General features: G+C 35.1%; 1 protein-coding gene across 1 annotated transcript in view; it reads right to left on the bottom strand.

Annotated features, from left to right (window-relative positions):
• LOC113502230 (kinesin-like protein KIF21A) overlaps positions 1–14,936 on the bottom strand; it is a 56,398-nt gene extending 41,462 nt beyond the window's left edge. The window contains exons 1-2 of the mRNA XM_026883723.1: positions 14,568–14,936; positions 12,413–12,457 (exon numbers count right to left, since the gene is read on the bottom strand). Coding sequence (XP_026739524.1) covers positions 12,413–12,447 — 35 coding nt within the window. The 5' untranslated portion in view covers positions 12,448–12,457; positions 14,568–14,936. The remainder of the gene's footprint in view (positions 1–12,412; positions 12,458–14,567) is intronic.
• Positions 14,937–15,234: the final 298 nt, after the last annotated feature.

A 15,234-nucleotide genomic window follows, 5' to 3' on the forward strand; every position in this document is an offset into this window, starting at 1 on the left:
AGAAAACTGTAACCTTTGAATATATTAGTACTTCATAATGATATTCAATGTTGCGACATTCATACACAGAGGAAACGAATAAATATTTTAGTAATGAATCTGTTATTTTGATTGCCGTAAAGTTTGTTTGCTTTTGTATGTAATTTAAGTACAATTTCCAATAAAATACATAATATAAAGTATAAAACCACTCATATCACATTTTGACAGTAAAGCTATTGGTAAGCATTAATGAGGTTGGAGTCATGAACCACTGAAGCATAAAAGGAGGAACGTATAAATAATCAAACTACGTTTAAGAGAAAAAGAAATACGTAACTTATTGATGACGCGATAAATACAGCTTTATTATCACAATTATCATTATCCTTACTGAAGTCCTGGCTTTAATTAGGTTACTACTTAAATGCACAATAAAAAACAAGATAATCATGAGTTGCGATAAAAGGCAATCCCGCCTTATCAACTGAGTTGTTTTGTTGATTACAATCGTGCGATGTTGTTTGTGATACCGCATGTATGAATGCAGATATTTTTGCTATTCAACCGCTTCACCTTTAGCTGCAATGATTAATTAGTTTTAGTATAAAAACTATACTAAAGATTTGTAAACGCGCCTTAATTAACACGTAAACAGGTTGCAGTCGACATTCTACGGACTGTGCGAGGGTGGTCGAATTAATTTGCACGTTACAGCATTCTAAATGCGCCTTCATAATATAATAGGTGGCCATTCAAAATTAGTACTCAATTATAGGTCGTAACACCCAGTAATAAGGAACGGGTCATTTTAACGGTTCATAACCATACTAGTCGCTGGTCTGAATGCATAATCAAGCAAATGACATTCAGCGGTACCAAATTGAGGTGCGTTTGAATTTGTATCGAATTTCGTTAACAAATGAAGGCGCGATGTATGGTGCGTTGTATCTTTTGAAGTGCAGCATGGCTGGGTGCAGGCGGTCAAGCGGCGGAAAAGCAATAAACAAGACGGTTTTATTGTTTTAACTACACCTTGTTAACAATAGACGGATATAGCACCCGAAACATCGAGAACACAAACGACCGAATTACCGAACGTTTGAGAATTAATTCTGGTGACGACACGCGACGGAATGCATAAATATTACGTGGCACATTACAAAAAAGTATTCAATATATTATTAAGTGTTTTTAGTATACTATTAAAGTAAAGGTTTGTTTCAAATGAATGATTTTTTATTTCTTTATAAATGGAACTAAAAAATGGCAACAGTAGTAGTAATAGGATAACAACCAACAACATGTAACTGTGTTGTAGCGATTTACAAATGAACATTCATTCTAATATTACGAATCGACAGTCAGCTTGTTTGTTACGCTACTACTTCCAAACCACTAAACCCGATTTAAAAAGTATTTCAACAATGTAGAGCTTCATTAACAGCGAGTAACATACTACATGCAGTTTGCCCTCTAAAACGGGAACTAAACAATTACAACCGCGTTCCTTTAGTCTTTAAATCCAACAAACTGCACCAACATTTCAATAATCCAAGTTACTCAAACTCGTGTAATACGTAACACATTTCTCTGCAAACCGACCCGCATCGTAAACTGCAGATAAGAATAACAATCAGTTGCAACAATGACTTATTCATTTCTTGTCTACATATTATGTCACTGTACATCGCTCTCACCTGATTTAGACTAGATGTAACGTCTAGACGATGACCTTGACCTCGTTTCTTATAGCGTAGATTAGACGCAGTGTCTTGTTCAAAAATAAGGCCTAATGTGGAAAAAATATGAGTATACCGGCTTTTGAGCTCAAAAGTTCAGTGAATATCTAAAATGTTCCTTTTTTCGGCAAGCTTCGGTGCGGTTTACTCACGCGTCTTTATCGGAATAGCCCGACTATTTTTGAACATGTCTGGAGCCCTTTATCATAAGCTTACGCGAACGTAATTCGAATAGATCGACGTAATTGAATAAAAATATATTTTTAGTAACAACTTTCCTATAATCACTTTGTTTATCTATTTTGCTGACTGTATGATGCATACTTCGACCTTTACAGTCCATAAGAGCTGAAAACCCTTCTTAAATTATTTGTGTTGTGTTCAGATTGTGTTTCAAAATTCACACAGCGTTAGACATGTTAGTTTGTTTTGAAGGAAAGTCAGGTCAAGGGCACTCTTACATAAGAGTACGTTGCTCTCAAGAATGCGATGAGGGCTCATAACTATACTGTAGGTATAAAGCTCGAATGCTATGTCAGAATATATGGTATGAAAGGTAAATTTCGCAGCTTTTTTGGCCTCTTAAGTCAGAGGTCAATATTTGTATCATTTGATTGCAGAATCCTTATGGAGACGCCTTTAACCTAGTAACGACAGTCAGGGCAAGAAGAAAGGTCAAAGTAAGTTTGCAATTAATATTAAACATTAATTCTCCTACAACACCTACGTATAAAGATCTAATATAAAATAATTGAGCTCATTGTCATAATAAAAGAACAAGTAACAAAAATATTTAACTTAGAGTCTATCGAGCATAAAAGTCCATCATAATATTGAATAGGCAATGCAGAGGAGGTTAAATAGGCAGTGTGTGTAACCACATCCTTATAAACCGTGTAAGCGAAGCAGTAAAACTATGAATAAACAGTAATAGTGAATGTTATGCCTCTGTAGTCTTTGAGTCTTGCAATAGAAACATAATGTCTCGTTGCTTCATCAAAATGTAGGTACACTATTGTCCGTAATAGAAAATCTTGTCCAAGGAATCTATAAAATCTCCTTTAAGTAAAATTTTGCAAGAATTACTTATAAGGGAAATAAATGTTAGGACATCAGTAGCAGGATTTGCAATACTTTCGTTTTGGGCAACAAATAATATCCAATACTAGCTGTTGCCCGCGATTTCGTTCCCGTGGGTAGAAGTTATAAGATATGATTTATACCTGAACTGTTTATTCACATTTTCCATTGTACATATCTTCGCTCCTATTAGTCGCAGCGTGATGGTTTATAGCCTAAAGCCTTCCTCGATGAATGGTCTATTCAACACAAAAATAATTTTTCAATTTGGACCAGTAGTTCCTGAGATTAGCGCGTTCAAACAAACAAACAAACTCTTCAGCTTTATATATTAGTATAGAGTATAGATATAGATTAGAAGCCGACTTCGAGAAAAAACAACGACCATAAAAGTAGATCGATTAAAGAAGAATATTTATTGACAATAACGATCACGGGATATTAATAAAACAAAAGTATTGTGTAAACAATTCATAACTCTAAACAAGGAAGCAACAAAAGCGGGGTGAATGCGCCTGTTATCATCGTTCGCCATCAGCCGAAGGAAGTGGGTCACTTAGGTGTTGGTATAGGGCCAACAACCTGCCATTAACATAATGCAATTGCGCTTTTCGCCATTATCTGTACGGAAAACCGTGAGCAACACGTAATCGTAAATTTTATGTACGAACATGGTGATACCATATTTTATGCTGCTTAGCCTTTGGAGTATACATTTCCTTTTAACAACACATAAGTTTGATACGGAATACCTGGCTTATTTACGAAAGCTCCTTAAAGAAAAGAAACAAGATTATTTTGAAGAATGGAAAAAGTAGGTAAGATTTGTAGCCTATAACGCAAATCTTACCATTTACACCTATAAAAGATTTCAAAACACAAAAAAACATCTAAACATAAAAGTTGTAACACTATCCAAAAGTGGAGCAAATAGGTATTTATGCCATGTAGAGCCGGTCAGACAAGAAGCGTAAAATCAATACGACACGTGTTCCAATTGACATTCAGCTCCCACGTCTGAACAAACTTATAAAATATTTAAAATAATTGAACGGACGAAGGTTGGTGTCGCGACCTCACTACATCCTGTCATCGATCGTTAAGTAAATAAACAATATCAATTAAGCTCCATTACGAGTATGTCAATTAATGTTGACACTTTTTCTTATAAGTCGATACAGCTGCTTTTTTACGTCTTGATTGGTAGAGATCACTAGTCGGTAAAGATATTATCACAACTTGAATTCTGAATAACAAAGAGAATCGAATATTTAGAAATATATTTGAAATCTTCAAACGAAAGAAATAAATCGCGTTGTTAGCAAATATGAATGATTTATCAACTTAATTGAAATTCAGAGGGAAAACTTGGCATCCATATATGACGCCTTTCCAAAGTAACAGCTGATTTTAACTGCCAGACGTTTTGGCAAACAGACAATAAAAAGTTTGGTATTTTAACGAATGGGTGAAGCTGAAGAGCAAAAGTTTTCGTATAATGTATCTGCTTTATTTTGTCACATCATTCAAGAAAAAGTAGCATAAAACAGCTTTATGTATTGTAGAAGGAATTAAGGATGACTTGGCAAATCAGCATTATTTTCTCACTAAAGGAAGAAATGTCCAGTTAACTTGACTATGCAAGTTCTAGCATAGTCAAGTTGTATAGACAAGACATAACTTGTCCCCTCAGCTCCAGGACCCAGTTGCTTGTTATTTCCGGTAACACTCCCGGTCGGCCTGATTTTTTGCCATGGGGCCAAGGGTGTCCATTTGGATTTCCCCGCAGCAATAAGGGTGTGTCAACGCACGTCATTACTTTTATCAGACAGCGCTTTTGAAACAAGTGATTAATGTTAGTGTTTACTTATAAACGCAGGTCTAGAAATATTATCATACCTTGAACGGCAGTTTACTTTGACAAGGACGAATATCTTACAACAGAACTTGGCAATTAAGGCGATTGTGATTTAACGATCTGTGTAAAGTTAAGCGATATCGTGGGATGGAGTTTTGTCCAAGAAACTTCAAGAAAACTTAGTGAGCTGTAAAGCTGTTGGGTGATCCTCTATCTATGTCACTAGTCGTTCTTCGTAAAACACTGGTACTTAGCTGCTTCCGAATAGACGGGAAACCGACTCCAACTAAGTTGGGTAAACGATTTGCTGATAATGATGTAAGAAAAACGATAGTACGTCACTAACTCAACTCTCTCAATAAAAAAATCGTTAGTCTAAATATATACGATACAAGGAAATGTAAATCTCTCGCCTAATAAAACATGTAATCTATCCGGATCGGAAACCAGCACCGGAACAACTAATCCGGTATACAAATTGGGCAGGTGATTGCGGTTGGAACGTGTGACCGGTCCCTTAGGGCTCACAAAACCTTTTCTGGGAATGGACAAGATTAGATTTTAAAGTGTCACTATCGGTTTCTATGTTTATGCATATAAAGTTGTACTATCGTCTTCTTTCAACGGAGCAGCAACTGTCAGAACCGCACTTTTTAATTTGCGCTTATTTAAGGATCTTGCAAGGTGGAATGCCATTAGCAAAAGGGTAGTAATATAATAAATAATACCATAGGCCTGTTCCCATCCATAGATGAAGAACCTGCACCCCGTACATGCAAATCCATGCATAGTTACACACGATAAGTAAAAATTAGTACTAGGAAAGATAGTATAGGTACAATTCTTGTTTATGAATCTAGGTTCCGAAACTAGCTACGTACCATCCGTCTCAATAGCCGCTAATGTGAGCATCCATATCCTAACTATCTTTCGCTTTACAGACTCGCCTAGTTTCAACGGCCTCACTGTCTTCCAAAACAATAGGACAATTATATTTTCTTCCATTAGGTATAACAAAACGAGCATTGTGCAAATAGCGTCTAATGTTCATAGAGCAGTCTACGATAACCCGATTCTGTATCAGGAGTGAGTCACAGGAGGTAATTGTAACGTGTAATTAATATTTGCTCGGCCGAGCGTAAATCTTTTATCTCAGTGAGTATTGCGGTCACAAAGAATGCCCCTACTTTACTACAAGGAGCAGACATGTGTTGACTTTAATTGCTGCGATAAAAATCTGATCAGGTGGTTACAGTTGCGACTGGTTTATGTAATTCTCATGTGGTTATGTGAACAAGTTATATTTCACCTGATGTTCGTAATAATAGAAATAGAGGACGGTTTGAACAAAATTGACGAAATTTTTTTTCGAATGCAACAAGTTTTGGAAAGCAATCATTTGTTTAATCAGAAAATCTTGACATCTTTGAATAGGGAAAGTCGAATGATTTGTTTGTCAGTCGCTAAGAGACGGAAGTTTAAATCTTCATTAACGAACGATGGGTGGACATCTGTATATTTCCGCCTACGGTTTATGCATATGGCGATTTTTCTCTATCTTAGAGTCACTTAACATATGTATTCAAGTGTTACTCACTATAAAAACAAATTCCATACGCCCACAACTGAGAAAAAGTCCACTTCCAAGTAGGTTCAATAACATCATCACAGCCTACTTGGTTCAAATAATTACGTTGAAGACATTAGCTAACTGCCGTCTAGTCGTTACGAGACAAAAAAATAAATCGATTTGGTAAAAACTAAGTCGGTGCAAACCAGGCGAGCCGGTAATAGCTTACCGTGCTACGGTAGACCATATGACGGCAGAAATGATCTACGATAATAGACCCTACTCCTTTGTCATAAGAGTCCTGTCAATGTTATACCTACTAGTAATGTTTGGTTGTAAGGCAGGGTGCCGTTATGTTCCTATACCTATGCTCGTACCAGTCGTACTATAAATTGTAATGGCCATTGACCAATGCTGGCCTTACCTACATAAGGGCCAATGTGAATTCCCGTTGTGCATTCATTGACTACAAACTGCTTATAAGGTATACATGTTGTGATGATAGCTCCATGGTACAGACTTGCCGACCTCAGACAATAATGGTCATTGCTCTTACTTGGATTTACTTATTTAAGATGCATTCTGTTTTCTATTATCATGTAAATGAAACGAAAACATTGCAAACTGTTGACGTCTGCATGTCACGACACAAAAGCAAGTCTTAGGAGTTCTATGAGTAATTTTAGAAACACTGCACCTACATCAGCTCCTACTGAATAAGTAGACAAAAACCCGAACTATGCAAGAAGAACATTGAGTTCACACATTAAACTACACAACAATTGTACACGTAACACGTAAATTAATACAGCGAATGAAGAATCAGGTCAGCGGCAGCGCTGTAAACTGCTTGAAAAACAATAGATGCAAGATAAACACCATTACAGTTATAGGTAGTGAGACAGGAACAATTTAATGACTATAAACTGATTATCTTCAGACGCCTGTCACACCGTCACGAGAATGAGGCGATAGGTGACAGGAGTGGCTGACACCGGCTTTACGTAATGTTGACAGGATCGTGCCTCGCTCTTGTATCGTGGAGAATTTTGATCTGATTTCGATTTGTAGGTGCTTATAAATGAAAGAGATCATGAAATGAAATATTTTATTCTGCAAAAGGATAATGACATTACTATTACATGCAAATGCAGTTTTTGACGCATTTACTCAGGGCAGACCAACTGATTTATAGACTTAACGCTAATATCTCTATTGCCTTTTCTTCTTAGCCAAAATATCGCCAAACTTGAAGTGTGGACGGAGGTCGTGTAAAGTTTGAGGAGGAGGAAACAAGGGTGGAGGGTGGAAATTTGGGAAATAATATATATAGCCTAAAACCTTTCAATCCAACATAGTTTCTTAATATTTATAACATTTGATGATCGCTGACCTTAAAGATCAAATTGAAAGGTCCTCCTAGTCCACGTCTAGCCCAGACAATAGAACTGACACCGGTTCCACAAGACTCAGTGAAACAAATATAAATACTAGTTTTGACATTTACTAGTAAGGTAAATTAGCAAATCGATTGTTTCAAATATTAAGTAATATTTACAAAAACTGTTTGACATATTGTTTGCATGTTACATGCAATTTGTACGGTATCGTCATCCGTGTCAACTTCTGATTGTTTAATATTATGTAGCTAACATTACAAATTGGATTCACTGCAACTCTTACATAATTACCTTTATTCTGTTGAAGTATGTTGGTTTTATACGGATGTATTGATGGCAAGGCTTCACGCTATGTGTTCTCAATACCTATCTTACAAATGGCCGTTCGTTTTTATCATAAATCACACGCACGTTTATTCGAATGACTGGAAATTAAAACTGAAAGTCTAAATTCAAAGGGTTATGTTCCTAGGGGGAGTAAAATCGATGTGTTCTTACCAGGAACCGGCATTTCACCCCTGCGACAACCCTCGCCCTACACATTTTAATGCCTCGATAACAATAGCGTATAAAGTATAAAACAAAAACCCTACTGGGGATTTTAGGACCATGCCAACTATTCAATCAGAGACTTTCCGTTTAAAATCAAATATAAAGGGGATCGTGGCGGGCTCTGTATAGAGCTCTTTATAAATTTCTTGGCGACCGTAAAGCGTCTGATAGCAACAAATTGAAGTAACTTTCTCTGTAATTTATCATTTCTACATTGTTACAATACTAGCTTATAGCCTACCTAAGTTATTTAAACTAGGACGATACAATCACGATTCGCTATCGTCTGTTCCACTGTCCTGTAAGATGACAAATACGATTGTAATCGGAGGATAAGAGGCTCACGACCGCTCGCTTCGGTGTGTAAGCTATTACAAATCAAGTCGAGGATAGGTCGCGGCTTGTCCTCAATGCCTCAATGGCTATTCTCACAGATTTGACATGGCACGGTTCAAGGAGCCGAGTTAAGTAATGATGTTACCTCATAAAACAAACTGTCAAAGTGAAGTGTCAAAATTCGGTAATATAAATTGAATAGGATGTTGTTTTTATTTATGGCTATAAAGTTATTGAGATGCGATATAATAAATAAAATATTTCATAAAAACACCTTCAGCCAATTCATCTGCGGTCTTTTTTTCAAACTAAAAAAAACTCGACGTTCTAATCCCGGCGGATACGGATAAATGCTTCATAGCGTATTTTATTACTTATTTAAATTATAAAAGGCACTGTTTACATCTAAAAAAAGCGGCAAATTTTATTATAGAAAATAAAATATCATTAATAAAAAAATAAAAACATTTATCGCGTACAGATAAACATGTCAAGCATTTACTTATAGCTCATCAATCAATTCTGAACAGGATGTTGACCGGTAGTCGGTAAAGTACAAAAAGTTCGAAACTACTCATGTTACGATGTCGAGGCTATGTTGCATTGCTGAGTAAATAGTGCTTGGTGCAGACGCGAACACCGCAATGCTTGTTTTAATATTAATACTTTTAAAGCCACTTGACGCTTCCTTTCTATTTGTATGTTTTGAAACATAATGATAATGTTTAAGGTTCGGAGAGTGGATATCGATATTTTTGTATATTTCCAAGCTTTGTTCCTGAATGTTCCTACAGCTGATAATATTTTGTAGTCTTATTCTGCAAATATAAAAATAAACCAACTTCTCTACAGTTTGTTCATAACATCTTTCAGAACCGTCATACGATAATAACACTATTTTCAGAATTCCCCCGCCAGACGAGTCCATTGTTCTATTGCTTACACTTCAACTCAAAAACTAGGGTACGTGTCGTCGCAATACGACAAAAGGGAACCCAAGTTATAAAATAAGAAGTTTTTTCATCGGAAATATTTTTAGTATTTAACGCATGCGCAGTAAGTCTTAAAGAACTAAAAGGTATTTGTATTTATTAGGGAGACTCTGTGTTTCCAAATATTCTCTTGAGATTTTTCATTTACATTATTCTAATTCCACTTTTCAGTTAGCCGAATACCTGGCCGGTGTAAAATATCATACACTGCTGAAAACCGAACGACACAAATAGTAAACGGAGTAAGCTAAAAGGGCATAAATCTCCAAACAACTAGAAATAGAACGTCACGTATTGGCGGGACAATGAACCTGTCAGTCATCTCCTAGATATACACAGCCAGCATTAGTAACAGGTATATTAAGACTTCATACGATTGTGGGAGGCACGATGACGGCGGAGTATAAATGCTAGTCAAGGCTGTGACGTCAGCATGTCATTACACTTCAAACGTATCGGAGAACAAGAATATTAATTCAAAGAAAAAGCACTCACATATTGTGTTAAATAATTAATTTAAAAAGAAGAGTATGAAATAATTATTTTCCGCGATATTCAATATCAGAGAGTAACTTCATTATTTTTCGAAAAATTCTAGGAACTGTGTTAACGTAATTATCGCTACTGAACTAAGAAACACAAACAGGAATGTTGACAAATTCACGTCAAATACCGTAGTGGTAGTTAGCTAGGGAACTGAAGTTTTTTACGCTCGTTAGCCCGTAGCAATAAATCAAACTGCGTATGTCATTGCAGAACAATTTCGTCCATATCTTTTTTATCACGCAATTTCGATATAAACTAGGGTTGCGTGCAAACTATCTATCCAAACCACATCCAGAAATTACAGAATATACTCAAAAAGTCTAGTTAATTTTTACTCGAATAATAATCTTGCAAAAGTCAGAACCGATCCATTAGACAATCCATGACTACGAACACTCCGCCAGGAATTTACAACAAAGAAGAATTTCAAAAGCAAAAAGGTTCAAATACAGACCAAATTATCTTTTACGAATATGCAGCCTGTGTATAATTAATGTTTGGGATGCAAAAAGCTCGCATAAGTAATGCGAAAAAGGAATTGAAAATTAAAACGTCTGTCACAGCCTTTGTAAAATGCGTAAAAAATAAGCGTGCCGTACATGTCAAGTCATCGTTTATTTAATGGGCGTCGCGACGATTGAATTTACAAGCTTTCTTCGACGTGTTATAATGAGACGCTTAAATAAAAATGTGACGCCTTTTGTATTAAATATACTGTTTTTTAGTAATAGTAGGTACATATACGTGCAATAAGGATATTGAATTCTGCAATGACAAATCAAAACGATAATATCTTGTAATCTGTCAGCGCCGATTCGCCTCCAATTTAAATGAGTTGGCGACATAAATCAGTCTTTAAGTCGTTAGCTAGTAAGATCAACTATAGATACATGTAAATTAGGATATAATTAAACCAACGTTTGATGTGAGTCGAGTGTGATACTGATTTATTGAATCGTCTTCATTTCGAAAGGCCATAACTCTTGTTTACGAAGCTACCGGTAGTTTATCATAAACATTTAAGATGTTTGGATGTTTATTAGCTCGTATTAATTTATTACGTGGATATTATTTTTAAATATATGGTTGGTAGATCCGGCAGGCACTTGAGAGTTGGGAGAGGTATTTTTTCCCGACTGCCGGAAAAGGGGAGGTAGTTATTTTGTTCAATGATAAAAGTTGTACGTGTAGTTAAAAGTTTCGCTCTTTTTCTCGTAACAATTTGTTCGTGGTGTGTTTATATGGGTAGACATTTTCCCATTTTCAACAACTTTGCCATTTCAAAGTCGGTAGTAGACGTGTTACAGAAAGGGTGCTTTTGAGTTAAAGTCAAAAAGTATCTGTGCAAGAAATCACGACATTTTCTCATATAGCAAAGAGGATTTAACTTTAACACTCGTTCTCTGCGATCATACTTAGATGTTGAACAACAGTTATGTACCAACACAGAGTACATAACGAACAGTTCTAGGCTCAAACGATATAGGAAAGGATATTAGTCTTAAAAGCCACGTTATGTAACTCATCCACATGTCATTGTTGTGTACACTACATCTTGAAGCAGTCTATTGTACACACACATTGAAACGTATACTATACACTCTATAGTTTCACACATACAAATACTATATTCTTAGTAAATAGTCCACACATAAGGCAGGTCTTTGGGTTAGTTATTTGCATACATTATGTAGATATTCCATCACGTTCAGTTATTACAATGTAAACATGTGTAATGTGTGTTTTTTTTGCAATATTCACGGCTAGTGTTAGCATGCGCTGTGAGTGAGCGTGTCTAAATGTTTTTTATACGGTGGATGTTGTATTCAAATGAAATCTATCTATGTTAAGGTGCTTAGTTAAGATTTTCTTTTTGGTCGTTTACTGGGACTTTAGATTAAAAATTGAACTAAATTGGGAATAGCCACAATCCGATCACCATAGTATATTTTAATAAGCAAAATCGAGTATAATGAATACTATTTCTTATTTTCTTATATGGTCTAATATAATTTCGAGACTCATCGCCCTACAAGCACAGAGCGAAGTCTACTCTCTCCCTTCAAGACCATTAACAGTCTTACTCTAACTTGATGCCTCGAGGCATACAATTTATATACGTCGCCTTTCTGAGATCCCAGTTCTGGGCAAAGATCTTTCCTTCTTCTAGTTGAATAATAAAATGCCGCAACAATAGTCCGATGTGTGTTGGTGGACGCTAGAGCCTCGTTAATTTGCAAGACGTATCGCGTGTAGGTGAAGTTGCCCAGAACTTCGGTGGTGATTGGATCCCTTTCATAAACCACGAGCCTTGATATAGGATGATGAAGAAGTTAGTATGTTTCCAATGAACTTACCGGACAGCTACTCGCACACTGGACTCGTCCGACATGGCTGCGCACCTGTAACAACAACTGCATTCAGATGTTTGTTTTAAACAATTCAAGGTATTGTTTGTCTTCAAACTTAGACTGCAACTCAAACTGTTTATGTGGGCGGTAAGGCTGAATACTGAAAGTAAGGATTGGATTGGAATCTACGGTCACTGTTTGTCAACTACGATTACGAGGTTTATTTTAAATGTGCTGAGTCCAGCATCTCTGTCTCGCGTGGTACTTCATCAAAGTATATGTATTTTATGATAAATGTAAAATTATGTGAGTGTGCTTGCATGTGTATGTGTTTATGTTTGTGACCTCTTCATGTCAAAACGAACGATCGAAAGGCTGAACCGATTTCGATCTAATTTAGTATGGAAGAAGTTGACACCTTGAATAGACACACACACACTTTTATATGACTTTGCTTGAAGAGAGTTATGTTATTTGTTGTTGTTTGGCTTTCAATTAATAATCAACAGGATAATGCACAGAAACTGATAGACCTATTAAACAACAACAAAAAACTGAACAATACAAAGTTTTAGTCACTAATAAATATACTTCGTGGACACTAATTCATTTAAATTAGATTACTTTAATAGAATAACATCAAAGCTGGTTTTTCAAAGCATAACTTTTAGACCGGTTATCAAATTGTAAAGCTGAATATTTTTGTTACTCTCATTCAATGTTTATGTCATATAAAGGACAATAAAGTTTTTCAACTTAACGAAAACGTTGGATTGAATTTGAATCAATTATAATCAATTTGGAGTGTATATTGTTTTTGACATTGAGATTGATACTTTGTACCAAACAATTTTTTGATGGCTTACAACAACTACATTTAAATCTAACATAAATTAGGAAGAAAAAGAATAAAAACGGGAAGAACTATTTTCAATTTATTATTAAATCTTTAATTTGTAGATTAGTCTATCAAAATAAGAATTATAAGGCAAACATTTTGTTTTCTTTGTTGGTGAATGGCTATTGTTTGTTCTCTTTGTTGACATTCCACAAAATACAGTAGTAGTGCAGTAGTGTAAGCTTATAAGTATCAATTACAATGTTTAGAACAACAGTATAATAAGTAGACAGTAACAATAATACATTTATTGTATTATAAAGATCGTTAGATTACTACATGCAGCCCATAGTAGGACCAAGTAACTGGTTCATATCATAGTGTTTATAAACAAATTGTTTTGATTTCATAAATGATAACTTAAGATAACTGCTAATTATTTTATGTTTAGCTGTACTTGGTATTTAAATCTTATATTTACACATACAGATTTACTATTAATGTTTTATTTAATAGCCTCAAATATTTCCATCATTAAGATTAGAATCTTATTTGTGTGTGTAGAGAATGAAGTTTTTATAAAGACTTATGTTGGATACTTGATAATGTTTTAGAGATACAACTATGTACCTGTTTTTTTTAATGATAATCATAAAAATGCTATAATCTAGACAAGTATAATAAATAATACTGCTTTACTTATATCAGCTGTTTATTTTTGTTAAAGATACTCTACATAGATAACTGAAACAATATGAAAACTATTATATTTCAAATTAAGAACAACAGTAAAGATAACTATAATATTTATTCATTTGCAGAGATAAGTAATGTGGCCAACTACAACAGACATTAATAGCATTTACCCAGCACTGGCTTAAGTCAAGACCACGAAAAAAAAACCAAAGCTTTCTATGGGTACATCAACGAAATACGTATGTTGCACACATGATGCATTCTACACACAGCTGTTGTTATTTACGTTTGTTTTAAGTATAATAATGGCGGATATAAAAGAAAAATACATAAAAACATTAAACAAATAAACAGTATCTGTGATATATCTATTAATATCTGACCTTTATGTGATAAAAACTGACATAACTGCGGAATATTGCCGTAAATAGTGGTACAATTACTTTCACATACAGACGTAATTTAGAGCTTCATAATTATTTATATAATCACTACACACATTACTTATTTTGGTCATTGCCTTCCTAGACCTATTCATTGAGAAACAATCGTGCAGAGAAAGCTGATAAGAAAAACGGTTTATCTGCAACGAAACATAACATAAACTAAGTATCAAAACACACTTACTGCGGTTCAAAAAATCCTTAATTTCCGTTGCACTAGATCACATTTCATTCAACGTCGGCGTCAAAACGGCTAGCTAGACCGATAGCGACCGATATTTACGTCCATCTTTCACCATTGTGGCAAAATTAAAGTAATTTTATTATTTAGACCACGTATTTTTCGTCTTTTTAGCTTCCGAATACGGTTTTCATGATTTACAGACACTATTTTCATAAATACGGCACGCAATTATGTATTAAACAATCGTATTTCATTTAAAACGGTAATAGGGAAGTGGATGCGATTGTCACTCGCGATCTCACACAAATTACATTTGACAACTGACCCGAACGCGAGTGCCTGACAAAACAAACGATACGGAACGTCTGGTCTAACGTCACTTTGACATTTTCATACAATGCTGCCAAACAGTTAACAAATTGCTACTATTTTCTACCATTCAGATCGGTTTTTAAATGTCTCTTGAGTTCTTGGTAAGCAAAGCTTTTTTTTTCAAATATTTCGTACATATTTTATACGTTCACAGTTCTAAATCTATAATCAAAACATTCTTCGTGTTTTACAAACATTTATTTTTATCAAACAAATTAAGAGACAAGCTTACATTCGAAACCTGTTGAAATAGAAAAAATAACCATAATGTTCCCATTTTTAAATTGATTACTTT

Source organism: Trichoplusia ni, chromosome 16 (genome assembly GCF_003590095.1).
Source record: "Trichoplusia ni isolate ovarian cell line Hi5 chromosome 16, tn1, whole genome shotgun sequence".
NCBI classification, from domain to species: Eukaryota; Metazoa; Arthropoda; class Insecta; order Lepidoptera; family Noctuidae; genus Trichoplusia; species Trichoplusia ni.